The 17,734-nt window shown below is 45.2% G+C and overlaps 1 protein-coding gene across 2 annotated transcripts in view; it reads left to right on the top strand.

Moving 5' to 3' along the window:
• The window catches only part of LOC124010547 (mediator of RNA polymerase II transcription subunit 13-like), a 159,635-nt gene extending 142,147 nt beyond the window's left edge, over positions 1-17,488 (top strand). For both annotated transcript variants that reach the window (XM_046323117.1, XM_046323107.1), the window contains exons 19-30: positions 89-278; positions 511-937; positions 1,165-1,375; positions 2,464-2,655; positions 3,582-3,805; positions 4,446-4,588; positions 8,497-8,655; positions 9,671-9,859; positions 10,086-10,237; positions 15,406-15,570; positions 15,888-15,988; positions 16,345-17,488. In XM_046323117.1, the coding sequence (XP_046179073.1) occupies positions 89-278; positions 511-937; positions 1,165-1,375; positions 2,464-2,655; positions 3,582-3,805; positions 4,446-4,588; positions 8,497-8,655; positions 9,671-9,859; positions 10,086-10,237; positions 15,406-15,570; positions 15,888-15,988; positions 16,345-16,477 (2,286 nt within the window). In that variant the 3' untranslated portion in view covers positions 16,478-17,488. The remainder of the gene's footprint in view (positions 1-88; positions 279-510; positions 938-1,164; positions 1,376-2,463; positions 2,656-3,581; positions 3,806-4,445; positions 4,589-8,496; positions 8,656-9,670; positions 9,860-10,085; positions 10,238-15,405; positions 15,571-15,887; positions 15,989-16,344) is intronic.
• The last annotated feature ends 246 nt before the right edge of the window (positions 17,489-17,734 follow it).

Below are 17,734 nucleotides of genomic sequence, written 5' to 3'. Positions count from 1 at the left end.
TTATTGCCTCGACGTCAAGTCACTTAGTCACTCCTGTGCTGTTGTCTAACTATTCATCCAGTCCTCCTCTCCCTCCATTTTCCTGCAGTCATGTCGTCTGGGCCAGCACCAGCCAATCTCAAAAGGTCACCCGGACGGCATCGTGAGAGTGGGCGGATCGGCTGCTAAGAAGCTAGCGGAGCAGCCCGTCAGCGATTGGTTCATCAAGGCTGCCAGCAGCAACAGCGATGCCTTCGCCAAACTCAAGCTCTATGCACAAGTCTGCCGCCACGACCTCGGTAGGTTCCAATGACGACACAGGTGGGGATCTGGTCGGGCTCAGGCCTTTCTGTACCCCCATGCCCATATACCCAAGGATTTAGAAGATGAAAAAGCCTATTTTTGGTTTCTAAAAGGATCTTGTTTTTCTAAAAGGTTTGTTGTAGCGGATGATGACTAAAGTGTAATCCTTGTTCATTTAGATGGGCTTATAAATGAAGATTTCCTCTGTGCTCCTGTCTCTCCCATCAGCTCCATACCTCGCCGCACAGCCTTTAGACAGCTCCCTCCTCACACAGCCCACACCCCCTCCTGTCACCAACCAATGCTCATCCACACAATCCTCTGGCTCCTCCTCCACCACCTCTGCTTGCCCCCAAAACTCAGCGACCCCCTCCCTCCCCAACAACAACAGCAGCAGCAGCGTGCCTAGTAACAACACCGGTGTAGCCAACAGTGCCACCAGCACAGCGTCGTCAGGGAGCCAGCCCAGCAGTGGGCTGCAGTCTGCCAAACCCAGCTCCTTCCCTCCCTTTGGGACCGTGAGCATGCAGAACCAGGGCCAGGGTGGTGGCACCCAGGGAGGGCAGCTGGGCCAACAGGCTGGAGCCCAGAACGCAGGCCTCACCGGGGTGGACTCAGCCAGCCAGGCCCAGTCACCCACTGAACCCCTTGAGAGGTAGGTACAACACCGGGCCTGAATTCACTCATGTACACACACACACACACACACACACACACACACACACACACACACACACACACACACACACACACACACACACACACACACACACACACACACACACACACACACACACACACACACACACACACACACACAGTGCCCGGAGCGAAACCCCATTCCTTGTCCTAACTCCCTCTCTCTCTTGTCCTCCTCTCCAGCACCATGGAGCGAGAGAAGGTGGGTGTGCCGACGGATGGAGAATCTCATGCCATAACGTACCCCCCGGCCATCGTGGTGTACATCGTGGACCCCTTCACCTATGAGGAGCCTGAGGCGGGGTCCAGTGTGTGGACCCTGGGCCTGCTGCGCTGCTACCTGGAGATGCTCCAGTTCCTCCCACCACACATCCGCAACTCTGTCTCTGTACAGGTAACCTCAACACAACTCTGTCTCTGTACAGGTAACCTCAACACAATTCTGTCTCTGTACAGGTAACCTCAACACAACTCTGTCTCTGTACAGGTAACCTCAACACAACTCTGTCTCTGTACAGGTAACCTCAACACAACTCTGTCTCTGTACAGGTAACCTCAACACAACTCTGTCTCTGTACAGGTCATCTCAACACAACTCTGTCTCTACAGGTCATCTCAACACAACTCTGTCTCTGTACAGGTAACCTCAACACAACTCTGTCTCTGTACAGGTAACCTCAACACAACTCTGTCTCTGTACAGGTAACCTCAACACAACTCTGTCTCTGTACAGGTAACCTCAACACAACTCTGTCTCTGTACAGGTAACCTCAACACAACTCTGTCTCTGTACAGGTCATCTCAACACAACTCTGTCTCTACAGGTCATCTCAACACAACTCTGTCTCTGTACAGGTAACCTCAACACAACTCTGTCTCTGTACAGGTAACCTCAACACAACTCTGTCTCTGTACAGGTCATCTCAACACAACTCTGTCTCTGTACAGGTAACCTCAACACAACTCTGTCTCTGTACAGGTAACCTCAACACAACTCTGTCTCTGTACAGGTCATCTCAACACAACTCTGTCTCTCTACAGGTAACCTCAACACAACTCTGTCTCTCTACAGGTAACCTCAACACAACTCTGTCTCTACAGGTCATCTCAACACAACTCTGTCTCTACAGGTCATCTCAACACAACTCTGTCTCTCTACAGGTCATCTCAACACAACTCTGTCTCTACAGGTCATCTCAACACAACTCTGTCTCTGTACAGGTCATCTCAACACAACTCTGTCTCTGTACAGGTCATCTTGACACAAGTCTGCGCATGTGTGTGTTGATGAAAGAATGTTTGGTGGCAATGTTAGAATGTGTATGTTTATTTAGAACAAAATGCTTCACAAATAGTTGATAAGACTTTGTTTTAGGGCAAAATATGTCAGACAGGACAATCGCTATAAGAGAAGACAGAACGTAGATGTAGTTTTGTTAAAGTTGTATGCTGACCGATTGGTTTCCACCTCTCCCCTCTCAGATCATCCCGTGCCAGTACCTGCTCCAGCCGGTGAGGAGCGAGGAGCGTCATATCTACGCTCAGCACCTCAAGTCCCTGGCCTTCTCAGTGTTCTCCCAGTGCAGGCGACCCCTCCCCAGATCCACCAATGTCAAGTCGCTGACTGGCTTCGGCCCCGGCCTGGCCATCAACACCGCACTGAAGAGCCCAGAGGTAAGCAAACATGACATGAGCCTAACTAACATTATCCCAACTTTAACTTAACTAACAATATGCTGCTTCTACACCGGGGGGGGGGGTCCTAAGTGTCTGCTGGTTTGAATCATTGATTGGTTTAGAGCTGGGAAACCAGATGTGTGTGCTATGGGAGAACAATGATGAATGAAATGCCAGGGAAACTGTAAACCGGCAGACACTACCTCCCCTGAGGACCAGGATTGCTGATCCCTGTCATAGCCTGACCCTCCCCTCTGCTCCTCAGCCCTACTCTGGCCGTGTGTGGTGTGCCAGCAAGAGAACGATAGCAAGGGAGAGAGGAAAGGAGCATTGAGATGGAGAAAGTGTTACACTAACCCCCTTAGTCCTGGAACAAGACCAGGGGATCTTATAACCCTCTTCCTTCTCTCCAGTTTTCTTTCCATTATCTGCTTGGCTAGCTTCCGTAGACCTCCCTAAGGGGTTCCAGACTACAGGTTCAGGCAGGGAGAGGCCCCAGACTGCCACCCAATCCTATTTAACTTTCCCAGGCCAGCCAGCCACTACATTACATTTACCCTGTACACAGTGGAGTGGAGAGGAGTGGGGACTAGAGCAGGAGCTGAGCTACTTAGCTAGCTGGATAAATGGTATCTCTGTAGTGACACTGGTAGAATGCTGGCTGTCGACTAACCAACCCAGTGATTCTTGTACATACAATGTCTTTCTAGTCCAAGAGAAGACAGACAGATATAGTCCTGGGTTGTGTTCTGTAGGGCACAATGTACCTAACTGTGTTGCAATGGTAAACAAAAACATATTCATCGTTATTGGACATAAGTAGGTAGCCGTCTCCCAGTAAAAAAAAATATCCTTACTGAACATGACCCTCGTCTAACCCCTAACCTTTGACCCCCCTCTCTCTCTCTCTCTCTACCCAACAGAGACCAGAGTGTTTGCGGCTCTACACGCCTCCCTTCATCCTGGCACCCACCAAGGACAAGCAGACTGAGCTGGGGGAGACGTTCGGGGAGGCCTCTCAGAAGTACAACGTGCTGTTTGTGGGCTACTGCCTGTCCCACGACCAGCGCTGGCTCCTGGCCACCTGCACCGACCTGTACGGAGAGCTGCTGGAGACCTGCATCATCAGCATCGACGTGCCCAACAGGTGGGACCACATCATCCTCACCACTTCTACCACCATCTAGTCAGAAAACCTCAAGCAGAGCATTGCAAATGTATTTTGCAGCGAGTATTTTTCTTTTGGAAAACAATGTTTGTTGTAGGTTGTTTCCAGGTAATGATGAAAACAATGTTTGTTGTGGGTTGTTTCCAGGTAATGATGAAAACAATGTTTGTTGTGGGTTGTTTCCAGGTAATGATGAAAACAATGTTTGTTGTGGGTTGTTTCCAGGTAATGATGAAAACAATGTTTGTTGTGGGTTGTTTCCAGGTAATGATGAAAACATGTTTGTTGTGGGTTGTTTCCAGGTAATGATGAAAACAATGTTTGTTGTGGGTTGTTTCCAGGTAATGATGAAAACAATGTTTGTTGTGGGTTGTTTCCAGGTAATGATGAAAACAATGTTTGTTGTGGGTTGTTTCCAGGTAATGATGAAAACAATGTTTGTTGTGGGTTGTTTCCAGGTAATGATGAAAACAATGTGTAGCCTTGAAGTATAGTGATTATTGCAAGATCAACAATCTACACGTTTCCTTCAACATGGCAACTCCTTGGTGATTTGTAGTTATGAGTGTAGTGTTAAATGTTTTCATTGTGACAATATGTGGGTGTTTTGTTCTGACAGAGCGCGGAGGAAAAAGGGCTCTGCCCGGAGGTCGGGCCTGCAGAAGCTGTGGGATTGGTGCTTGGGGCTGGTGCAGATGACATCTGTGCCATGGAGGGTGGTGATAGGTCGCTTGGGCCGAATGGGACACGGCGAGTTGAGAGGTGAGGAGGACAACAGTCAACCATCAGTTTAGGATCTAGCCCTCTTTAATCTCAATGGGGTACTTAGGATCTAGCCCTCTATAATCTCAATGGGGTACTTAGGATCTAGCCCTCTATAATCTCAATGGGGTACTTAGGATCTAGCCCTCTATAATCTCAATGGGGTACTTAGGATCTAGCCCTCTATAATCTCAATGGGGTATTTAGGATCTTGCCCTCTTTAATCTCAATGGGGTATTTAGGATCTAGTCCTCTATAATCTCAATGGGATGTTTAGGATCGAGCCCGCTATAATCTCAATGGGGTATTTAGGATCTAGCCCTCTATAATCTCAATGGGGTACTTAGGATCGAGCCCTCTATAATCTCAATGGGGTATTTAGGATCTAGCCCTCTATAATCTCAATGGCGTATTTAGGATCTAGCCCTCTATAATCTCAATGGGGTACTAAGGATCGAGCCCTATTTAATATCAATGGGGTACTTAGGATCTAGCCCTCTATAATCTCAATGGGGTACTTAGGATCGAGCCCTTTTTAATCTCAATGGGGTATTTAGGATTTAGCCCTCTATAATCTCAATGGGGTATTTAGGATCGAGCCCTCTATAATTACCATGGGGTATTTAGGATCCAGCCCTCTATAATCTCAATGGGGTATTTAGGATCTAGCCCTCTATAATCTCAATGGGGTACTTAGGATCTAGCCCTCGATAATCTCAATGGGGTATTTAGGATCTAGCCCTCTATAATCTCAATGGGGTACTTAGGATCGAGCTCTATTTCATCTCAATGGGGTATTTAGGATCTAGCCCTCTATAATCTCAATGGCGTATTTAGGATCTAGCCCTCTATAATCTCAATGGGGTATTTAGGATCGAGCCCTATTTAATCTCAATCGGGTACTTAGGATCTAGCCCTCTATAATCTCAATGGGGTACTTAGGATCGAACCCTATTTAATCTCAATCGGGTACTTAGGATCTAGCCCTCTATAATCTCAATGGGGTATTTAGGATCTAGCCCTCTATAATCTCAATGGGGTACTTAGGATCAAGCCCTATTTAATCTCAATGGGGTACTTATAGGATCGACCCCTCTGTAATCTCAATGGGGTACTTAGGATCTAGCCCTCTATAATCTCAATGGGGTATTTAGGATCTAGCCCTCTATAATCTCAATGGGGTATTTAGGATCTAGCCCTCCATAATCTCAATGGGGTACTTAGGATCTAGCCCTCTTTAATCTCAATGGGGTATTTAGGATCTAGCCCTCTATAATCTCAATGGGGTACTTAGGATCTAGCCCTCTTTAATCTCAATGGGGTACTTAGGATCTGGCCCTCTTAAATCTCAATGGGGTACTTAGGATCTAGCCCTCTTTAATCTCAATGGGGTACTTATGATCTAGCCCTCTAATCTCAATGGGGTACGTAGGATCTAGCCCTCTTTAATCTCAATGGGGTACTTAGTATCTAGCCCCCTTTAATCTCAATGGGGTACTTAGGATCTAGCCCTCTATAATCTCAATGGGGTACTTAGGATCTAGCCCTCTGTAATCTCAATGGGGTATTTAGGATCCAGCCCTCTATAATCTCAATGGGGTATTTAGGATCTAGCCCTCTATAATCCCAATGGGGTACTTAGGATCTAGCCCTCTTTAATCTCAATGGGGTATTTAGGATCTAGCCCTCTATAATCTCAATAGGGTACTTAGGATCGAGCCCTATTTCATCTCAATTGGGTATTTAGGATCCAGCCCTCTATAATCTCAATGGGGTATTTAGGATCTAGCCCTCTATAATCTCAATGGGGTATTTAGGATCGAGCCCTATTTAATCTCAATGGGGTACTTAGGATCGAGCCCTCTATAATCTCAATGGGGTACTTAGGATCTAGCCCTCTATAATCTCAATGGGGTATTTAGTATCTAGCCCTCTATAATCTCAATGGGGTATTTAGGATCTAGACCTCCATAATCTCAATGGGGTACTTAGGATCTAGCCCTCTTTAATCTCAATGGGGTATTTAGGATCTATCCCTCTATAATCTCAATGGGGTACTTAGGATCTAGTCCTCTTTAATCTCAATGGGGTACTTAGGATCTAGCCCTCTATAATCTCAATGGGGTACTTAGTATCTAGCCCTCTATAATCTCAATGGGGTATTTAGGATCTAGCCCTGTATAATCTCAATGGGGTACTTAGGATCGAGCCCTCTATAATCTCAATGGGGTATTTAGGATCTAGCCCTCTATAATCTCAATGGGGTATTTAGGATCTAGCCCTCTGTAATCTCAATGGGGTACTTAGGATCGATCCCTATTTAATCTCAATGGGGTACTTAGGATCGAGCCCTCTATAATCTCAATGGGGTACTTAGGATCTAGCCCTCTATAATCTCAATGGGGTATTTAGGATCTAGCTCTCTACAATCTCAATGGGGTATTTAGGATCTAGCCCTCTATAATCTCAATGGGGTACTTAGGATCGAGCCCTCTATAATGTCAATGGGGTACTTAGGATCTAGCCCTCTATAATCTCAATGGGGTATTTAGGATCTAGCCCTCTATAATCTCACTGGGGTACTTATGATCGAGCCCTATTTAATCTCAATTGGGTACTTAGGGTCGAGCCCTCTATAATCTCAATGGGGTATTTAGGATCTAGCCCTCTATAATCTCAATGGGGTACTTAGGATCGAGCCCTATTTAATCTCAATGGGGTACTTAGGATCGAGCCCTCTATAATCTCAATGGGGTACTTAGGATCTAGCCCTCTATAATCTCAATGGGGTATTTAGGATCTAGCCCTCTATAATCTCAATGGGGTATTTAGGATCTAGACCTCCATAATCTCAATGGGGTACTTAGGATCTAGCCCTCTTTAATCTCAATGGGGTACTTAGGATCTATCCCTCTATAATCTCAATGGGGTACTTAGGATCTAGCCCTCTTTAATCTCAATGGGGTACTTAGGATCTAGCCCTCTATAATCTCAATGGGGTACTTAGTATCTAGCCCTCTATAATCTCAATGGGGTATTTAGGATCTAGCCCTCTATAATCTCAATGGGGTACTTAGGATCGAGCCCTTTATAATCTCAATGGGGTATTTAGGATCTAGCCCTCTATAATCTCAATGGGGTATTTAGGATCTAGCCCTCTATAATCTCAATGGGGTACTTAGGATCGAGCCCTCTTTAATCTCAATGGGGTACTTAGGATCTAGCCCTCTTTAATCTCAATGGGGTACTTAGGATCTAGCCCTCTTTAATCTCAATGGGGTACTTAGGATCTAGCCCTCTTTAATCTCAATGGGGTACTTATGATCTAGCCCTTTAATCTCAATGGGGTACTTAGGATCTGGCCCTCTTTAATCTCAATGGGGTACTTAGGATCTAGCCCTCTTTAATCTCAATGGGGTACTTAGGATCTAGCCCTCTTTAATCTCAATGGGGTACTTAGGATCTAGCCCTCTTTAATCTCAATGGGGTACTTAGGATCTGGCCCTCTTTAATCTCAATGGGGTACTTAGGATCTGGCCCTCTTTAATCTCAATGGGGTACTTAGGATCTAGCCCTCTTTAATCTCAATGGGGTACTTAGGATCTAGCCCTCTTTAATCTCAATGGGGTACTTAGGATCTAGCCCTCTTTAATCTCAATGGGGTACTTAGGATCTAGCCCTCTTTAATCTCAATGGGGTACTTAGGATCTAGCCCTCTTTAATCTCAATGGGGTACTTTGCTGTTTTACACTCATCTTGTTTTACTCATTCTTTTCAATCTCCTCTATAAAACATTATTGTTAGTGAAAGAATAGTGGTGTCCTCAGAGGTACTTTGCTATTTTACATTTATCTTGTCTTACTCATTGAATAATTCTTCTCTTTCTTCCCTCTCTCCCTCCTTTCCAGACTGGAGTATTCTGCTGAGCAGGAGGAACCTGCAGTCTCTAAGTCGCCGTCTCAAGGAGATGTGTCGAATGTGTGGCATCTCTGCCTCCGACACTCCCAGCATCCTTAGCGCCTGTCTGGTCGCCATGGAGCCACAGTGCTCTTTTGTCATCATGCCAGGTACGATGTCCTCCTGCCTGCCTGTGTGTGTGTGTGTGTGTGTGTGTGTGTGTGTGTGTGTGTGTGTGTGTGTGTGTGTGTGTGTGTGTGTGTGTGTGTGTGTGTGTGTGTGTGTGTGTGTGTGTGTGTGTGTGTGTGTGTGTGTGTGTGTGTGTGTGTGTGTGTGTGTGTGTGTACTTGCATCTGATGGATGGTGGCAGCCTGTTATAATGCATGTCGCTCCTTGTCGTTATCAGATTGATCGTTTTGAGGACACTGCTTCTCTCAGTCATAAACCACTAGTTCTCAGGCTCCATTGATTTCTGTGTGATGTGATGGAGCTCTAGATCAATGGGTTTATTTTGGGGAGTGATTGGCACGGACACTTTGACACTGTCAGTGTATAATATGGGTCTACTGCTGTATATGGGGAGGGGCTGGACGGGTCCCTCCAGACCGGTGACCCAGACATTGTGGGTTGTACTCAACAGATAATCATTATAATATGGGTCTACTGCTGTATATGGGGAGGGGCTGGACGGGTCCCTCCAGACCGGTGACCCAGACATTGTGGGTTGTACTCAACAGATAATCATTATAATATGGGTCTACTGCTGTATATGGGGAGGGGCTGGACGGGTCCCTCCAGACCGGTGACCCAGACATTGTGGGTTGTACTCAACAGATAATCATTATAATATGGGTCTACTGCTGTATATGGGGAGGGGCTGGACGGGTCCCTCCAGACCGGTGACCCAGACATTGTGGGTTGTACTCAACAGATAATCATTATAATATGGGACTAGAGCGCTGGACTATTTAATAATGGCCAGTTGGAAGATGGTTGCTTTTATTGGCACCACTTACATTTTTGCTGCATCAATTAAATGGTGTTACTAATTCATTCACAGATTAATGGATGATAGCTATAGCAGATGTCAACAGTTTTAATTTGTGTGTATACTGTCTGCATTCAATGTAGATTCAATGAAGATGAACGTACTGTATTATTGACCTGTCTCCTCTCTCTCTCCAGACTCTGTGTCTACAGGCTCAGTGTTTGGCCGCAGCACCACTCTGAACATGCAGACGTCCCAGCTGAGTACTCCCCAGGACACGTCCTGCACCCACATCCTGGTGTTCCCCACTTCAGCCTTCGTCCAGGTGGCCAGCTCCAACTACACTACTGACACCAACATAGACATCGCCTTCAACCCTATCCCCGGTGAGTCACAATGCTTTTCCCTCTGGCCTCACCTCTCAACTCTCACCGTTGACCTCAATTCATCTGTTTTATTGGAAGGCTTCTACTGCAACTTGTGTTGTCTTATCTCTCTTGAAAAGAATTGATTGAGTCCATTGGAAATAGTTTTTTGCGCTATTCAAGTTCTCAACTCTGTCTTGTTGTTTTTTCTTCATATGGATCTCTATCTCTCTTCCCTTCTGTCTAGATGGGTCGGACGCCATCGGGATCTTTGACCTGCTGGATCAGGAGAACGAGCTGGTGGACCCTGACATCATCAACATCCTGCCCTCCTCGCCCACCACCTCACCCGTACACTCCCCCGGCGGCCACTACCACCAGGGGGGAGACGGCAGCAAGGTAGGCCCACCACAACACATCTCATCTGTGTAGAGACTCTAGTAGTTGTACAGACTTTATAGAAGTAAAGAAATAACGTAAATTTAAGATTAACACAAAGTAATTTATACTGAACAAAAATATAAATGCAACATGTTGGTCCCATGTTTCATGAGCTGAAATAAAAGATCCCAGGAATGTTCCATACGCACAAAAAGCTAATTTCTCTCAAATCTTGTGCCCAAATTTGTTTACATCCCTGTTAGTTAGCGTTTCTCCTTTGCCAAGATAATCCACACACCAGACAGGTGTAGCATTTCAAGAATCTGATTAAACAGCACGATCATTACACAGATGCACCCTGTGCTGGGGACAATAAAAGGCCACTCTAAAATGTGCAGTTTTGTCACACAATACAATGTCACAGATGTCTCAAATTTTGAGGAAGCGTGCAATTGGCATGCTGACTGCAGGAATGTCTACCAGAGCTGTTGACAGGTAAATTATTGTTAATTTCTCTACCATAAGCTGCCTCCAACGTCGTTTTCGAAAATTTAGCAAAAAGTCCAACTGGCCTCACAACTGGAGACCACCGTGTAACCACTCCAGCCCAGGACCTCCACATCCACAGACCACGTGTAACCACTCCAGCCCAGGACCTCCACATCCACAGACCACGTGTAACCACTCCAGCCCAGGACCTCCACATCCGGCTTCTTCACCTGCAGGATCGTTTCAGAACAGCAACCTGGACAGCTGATGAAACTGTGGGTTTGCACAAACGGTTAGAAATGGTCTCAGGGAAGCTCATCTGCGTGCTCGTCATCCTCACCAGTGTCTTGACCTGACTACAGTTTGGCATCGTAATCAACTAGAGTGGGAAAATACTAATCTTCGATGGCCACTGGCATGCTGGAGACGTGTGTTCTTCACAGATGAATCCCAGTTTCAACTGTACCGGTCCTCGTGTGGGGGAGCAGTTTACTGATGTCAACGTTGTGAACAGAGTGCCCCATGGTGGTGGTAGGGTTATGGTATGGGCAGGCATAAGCTACAGACAACAAACACAATTTAATTTTATCTATGGTAATTTGAATGCACAGAGATACCGTGACAAGATCCTAAGGCCCATTGTCATGTCATTGTCATTGTCATGCCATTCATCTGCCGCCATCACCTCATGTTTCAGCATGATAATGCACCGCTTATCATGTTTCAGGTAAGACCCAAATGCAGACTGTGTTGAAGTAACAATGTTTATTACAGCAACAGGGGCGGGCAAACAACAGGTCAAGGCAGGCAGTGGTCGGTAATCCAGAGTAGTGGGGCAAATGTACAGGACTGCAGGCAGTGTCAGGTCAGGCAGAGTAGGGGCAAAGGTACAGGATGGCAAGCAGGCTCAGGTTCAGGGGCAGGCAGAGTGGTCAGGCAGGCAGGGCTTAGAGTCAGGACAGGCAAGGGTCAAAACCAGGAGGGTGAGAAAACGAGAGACTGGGAAAAGCAGGAGCTGAGACAAAACGCTGGTTGATTTGACTAACAAGACGAACTGGCATAGACAAACAGAGAACACAGGTCTAAGTACCCAGGGGATAATGGGGAAGATGGGCGACACCTGGAGGGGGTGACACTGCCTCCTGTCGCAAGGATCTGTACACAATTCCTGGAAGCAGAACATTTCCCAGTTTTTCCATGGCCTGCATACTCAGACATATCACCCATTGAGCATGTGTGGGAAGCTCTGGATCGATGTGTACGACTGCATGTTCCAGTTCCTGCCAATATCTAGCAACTTCGCACAGCCATTGAAAAGGAGTGGGACAACTTTCCACAGGCCACAATCAACAGCCTGATTAACCCAATGCGAAGGAGACGTGTTGCCCTGCATGAGGCAAATGGTGTTCACACCAAATACTGACAGTTTTTCTGATCCACGCCCCTACTTTTTTTAAAGGTATCTGTGACCAACATATCTGTATTCCTAGTCATGTAAAATTGATAGATTAAGGGCTATTGAATTTATTTAAATTGACTGATTTTCTTATAGGAACTCGAACTCATGAATTGTTGCATGTTGCGTTTATATTTTTGTTCAGTGTAGTAAAGTCGGTTTGTCTTGGGATAAATGGCTGGATTGATAATGCTAGTGTTACTTAGTATTGAGGAGTTGATCTGTTTTGTATGAAAAAGCAATAGCCTTGTACAGTGTACATCAGGGCTATTCAACTATATTATTTTGGGGGCCAGATGTAAAAAAGGTTCATTGCAGGGAGGTCAGACATTTTCCACATGTGATTATTCTGTATAAAACTGCAATGCATAACCACCAATAAATAACTTTTCCTAAAATGAAATGTTGCCAAAAGTAATTAGGAAAGTGGAGGCCAGGCCGCTCAACCAACGTGAATCGAGATGCAACTAAAAGATGTGATGGTCATTGTAAAAGAAAAGGTGCAACACTCGCTGATCATTTTTTTGTTTTTGTTAAGCAACTATTAAACACTTCTTAAGAATAATTAGGTCATTTTAAAATCATCTGAAAACGAAGCATCTCAATAAATAACACAAGTATGTGGACACCTGCTCGGCATTAATATCATGTCAACTGTGGATCTGTTGGGGCGGTATGGGAATTGGAGTGGGTCTAGGGTTTCTGGCATGATGGTGTTGATGTGAGCCATGACCATCTTTTCAAATCCTTTCATGGCTACCGATGTGAGTGCTTCGGGCGGTAATCATTTTGGCAGGTTACCTTCGCTATCTTGGGCACAGGGCCTATGGTGGTCTGTTTGAAACATGTAGGTATTACAGACCTGGCCAGGGAGAGGTTGAAATGTCAGTGAAGACACTTGCCAGTTGGTCAGCGCATGCTTTGAGTACACATCCTCGTAATCCGTCTGGCCCAGTGGCTTTGTGAATGTTGACCTGTTTAAAGGTCTTGCTCACATCGGCTATGGAGAGCTTAATCACACAGTTGTCCGGAACAGCTGGTGCTCTTATGCATGCTTCAGTGTTGCTTGCCTCAAAGCGAGCATAAAAGGCATTTAGTTCGTCTAGTAGGCTCACGTCACTGGGCAGCTCGCAGCTGGTTTTCCCTTTGCAGTCCATAATAGTTTTCAAGCCCTGCCACATCCAACGAGAATCAGAGCCGTTGTAGTAGGATTCAATCTTAGTCCTGTATTGAAACTTTGCCTGTTTGATGGTTTGTCTGAGGGCATAGCAGGATTTCTTATAAGCGTCCGGATTAGTGTCCCACTCCTTGAATGCGGAAGCTTTAGCCTTTAGCTTGGTGCTGATGTTGTCTATAATCCATGGCTTCTGGTTGGGATATGTACGTATGGCCACTGTGGGGACGACGTAGTCGATGCACTTATTGATGAAGCCGATGACTGAGGTGGTATACTCCTCAATGCCATTGGATGAATCCCGGGAAAATATTCCAGTCTGTGCTAGCAAAACAGTCCTGTAGCTTAGCATTTCCGTCATCTGACCACTTCTGTATTGAGGAAGTCACTGGTACTTCCTGCTTTATCATTTGTTTGTAAGCCGAAATCAGGAGGAAAGAATTAAGTTCCTATTTGCCAAATGGAGGATGATGGAGAGCTTTGTATGTGTCTCTGTGTGGAGTAAAGGTGGTAGGTTTGCCTGCATTAAAGGCCCCGGCCACACTTCTGGATGAGCATTTTCTTGTTTGCTTATGGCCTTATAGAGTTGGTTGAGTGCAGTTTTAGTGCCAGCAGTTTGTGGTGGTAAATAGACGGCTACTAATAATATAGATGTAAACTCTCTTGGTAGATAGTGTGGTCGACAGCTTATCATAAGGTACTCTAACCTCAAAAACTTGAGACTTCTTTAATATTAGACTTCACGCACCAGCAGTTATTGACAAATAGAGTTACAGAAGTTACAAAGAGTTTTAAAAATGCGGGGAAAAAACGAACAAAATAGCAAAGTTGGTAAGAAACATGTAAAACGACAGCCATCCCCTCCGCGCCAGCCATCACACTCCAGCTGACAATTGGCATTCCGCATGGTGAACTTAGGCTTATATGCGGCTGCTCGGCCATGGAAACTCATTTCGTGAAGCTAACAGACTTGTTGGTGAGGTGGCATCCTATCACGTTGAAAGTCACTGAGATCTTCAGTACAGGCCATTCTACTGCCAATGTTTGTCTATGGAGATTGCATGACTGTGTGCTCAGTTTTATACACCTGTCAGCAATGGGGGTGGCTGAAATAGACACATCCACTCATTTGAATGTGTGTCCACAAGATTGTAGTATATGTCATATCAGGTAATGCCAAATTCCAGTCTAAAATAAGTATATTTGGAATTCATTCCCCTCAGTCTATTAAGGCACAAGGTGAGACCAAAATGCAGATACAGGAGGCAGATGGTTGGAGTCTTTCAATGTTTATTAATCCAAAGGGGTAGGCAAGAGAATGGTTGTGGACAGGCAAAAAGGTCAAACCCAGATCAGAGTCCAGGAGGTACAGAGTGGCAGACAGGCTCATTGTCAAGGCAGGCAGAATGGTCAGGCAGGCGGGTACAAATTCCAGAAACAGGCAAGGGTCAAAACTGGGAGGACTAGAAAAATAAGAATGCAAAAGTCAGGAGAATGGGAAAACCACTGGTTGACTTAGAAACATACAAGACGAACTGGCACAGAGAGACAGGAAACACAGGGATTAAGACACTGGGGAAAACAAGTGACACCTGGAGGGGGTGGAGACAATAATGAGGACAGGTGAAACAGGTCAGCGCGTGACACAGTCATTCGGTGTGTTTTTGTCACACTCTCTTCTAAGGAGTACTTGTGGGTATCAGAGAGGGAAGCAGAAGTCACTTATGAGTTCCTTAGAGTCGTAGCTTTCAGGAAAGTAGTCATAATAATTTAGTTTAAACTGTTCAAATGCTCGAGCCAAATTCATATGAAGAAAATATTATCAACATGCCATATACGCGCAAAAAACGATAGGAACCACACTAGACAGCCACCATAGTTATTGTCATTTTGGCACTGAACATCAGATTTTGGCAGGGATTGTTTTCCAGATTTGATTAATGTTCAGGATTTTTCAAAGGGCCAGTGTAAATGAATAAACGGTCCGGATCTAGCCTGTGGGCCACCAGTTGTATAGCCCTGTTGTACATTATAACAAGCCAGAGACTAACTCCTCCTCCCTTCCAGGGCCAGAGTACGGATCGGATGGAATCCCATGATGAAGCTCCTAACATCCTGCAGCAGCCCCTGGCCCTGGGCTACTTTGTGTCCACAGCCAAAGCCGGTGCACTGCCTGACTGGTTCTGGTCAGCCTGCCCTCAAGCTCAGAACCAGTGTCCTCTTTTCCTCAAGGTATACCTGTCAGACAACCTTTGCCAGCCCTCACTCCTGCGTTATTATATGTATTCTGATTTTATGCTAGCTAGTACTTATTAATGGTCCTTTTTTAAAGGATTGTTTTCTACTGATAGGAGTTGACAGACTAAAGCCTGCAGTTGGCATATCAAACACTCAGAGTTAATTGAAACATCCTTTTCTTCAGACCTGTATTAATATTCACTTGCTCAGAATATCAGCGATTGACTGACATTTGCTCTGATATTACTGTGTGAATGGCTTAACTAGGCCTGTCACTGACTCCCTGTGTGTGTTGTATTGTCGATGCTCAGGCCTCTCTGCACCTCCACGTGTCTTCAGTGCAATCAGATGAACTGCTGCACAGCAAACACTCCCATCCCCTTGACTCCAATCAGACCTCGGACGTACTCAGGTAAACACACACCCACACACACTCTGCAGTCACACACAATCTGCAGCCACACACACACACACACACACAACCTGCAGCCACACATACTACACTCTGTGGTCACACATGCACTCTGTAGTCTCATGGTGAATCTCATCCACAGCTCAGCCATTGAAGATATAAAAAATGTCCTAGCCTGTCTGTGTATCTAATGTACTTATGAAAGAGAGAGTGAAGTATTCCACATTATCTCAAGGTTTTTGCTCTCTTTGAGAGGTGTTCATTGTGAATAACATGTGTTTTATCTCTCGTCCTCCCTCTCTCCTCCGCCTCCTCTCTCCTCTTCCTCCCACTCTTCTCTCTCCTCCCCCCTTCAGATTTGTGCTGGAGCAGTACAATGCCCTCTCTTGGCTGACGTGTGACCCCGCAACGCAGGACCGGCGCTCCTGTCTGCCCATCCACTTTGTGGTGCTCAACCAGATGTACAACTTCATCATGAACATGTTGTAACAAATAGCCTGAGGGGGAGTAGGAGAAGAGGAGGGGACACACCTAAGGAAGTTCCAACCTGACAGGCTGATGCTGGACTGCAGTGTTGGTCTTCACTATGCGTTGTGTGGATCTAGATCTGAATAGGAGATCAGAGGGCTTCCGGATTGAAGAAAGCCCTCAGCCATAACAACGGGCAATAGAAACGGGTCATAGAAACGGCTCAGTCTGCTCCTGCCACTGTGACACACACACAAGAAGATGAAGAAGGAAGAGGAGGAGGAAGAAAAAGAGGGAGATTTCTGGAACGGGTTATGCTAATAACAGGAACAAGAGAAAAGAAAGATCCATAGTCAGATAGTCCTTTTGGAAAACGTCTGTAAAATATTGGAAGAAAAGGGACATTTCAGTGAACAACAACTCGAGAATGGATCCTTGGTTTTAAGACCCGAAATATTCACTTTTTTCCTTTGGATGAAATGTTATCCAAATGAAATGCCTGCATCTATCTTATTTATTATAGGTTTTAATTGTATCATTTGTCTTATTTCTAAAACTCTTTTATTTATTTATATATATATATAAAATATAGAATGTTTATATCACCTTTCTGCTTTTTAAGCAACTTGTCTAAGATATATGTAATAATCTTAATTAAAAAACAAACAAACACCCAGAAAAATGAAATAAAGTTGCAGTAGGTTGCTTTTAGAGTATTATATTTTGTATTGGGGACAGAATATTTGTATTGTCACGATGTACAGAAGAAGTAGATTGGAGAATTATGTCCATGCCTTTGTGCGTGGAGGATTTACAGCTAAGCTGTAGCAGCAGAGGACTTGTACAGCAATGAAGTTCACTGTGTTCAAATAAAGAGGTACATTGTCGTATATAGTATTTTATACCACACATTTAGACACACAAACCAAACGGCAATATATATATATATATAGATAATTATATATGAATGCCATGCCAGCGATGGGTGGTGCGGCTTCTGTTCTAGGAATAAAGTGTGTCAACTCAATTTTACATGTGCTTGTGTGTTGTGGTTCTTGCTTATTGGGTGAGTGATTGTGATGTGCAACTATTTGACAAAGACGCCAATAGTGGAGTGGAAGAAAACTATTGGCTTCTCTTGGATGTAGCTGACCTCACGTTTGACCCCTGTCTGGTGACAGATCTTGATGGAGAAAGAAAAAAGAATAGAGCAAGAATGGTTCCTTTCAGATTCAGCACATCCCTCTATACCTCTTCTTATCCATAAAAATCCCAATT

This window comes from Oncorhynchus gorbuscha, linkage group LG02, assembly GCF_021184085.1.
Source record: "Oncorhynchus gorbuscha isolate QuinsamMale2020 ecotype Even-year linkage group LG02, OgorEven_v1.0, whole genome shotgun sequence".
In the NCBI taxonomy this organism is placed as follows: Eukaryota; Metazoa; Chordata; class Actinopteri; order Salmoniformes; family Salmonidae; genus Oncorhynchus; species Oncorhynchus gorbuscha.
Note: the sequence above shows the minus strand (reverse complement) of the source record. Positions and strands in the feature narration are given on the sequence as shown.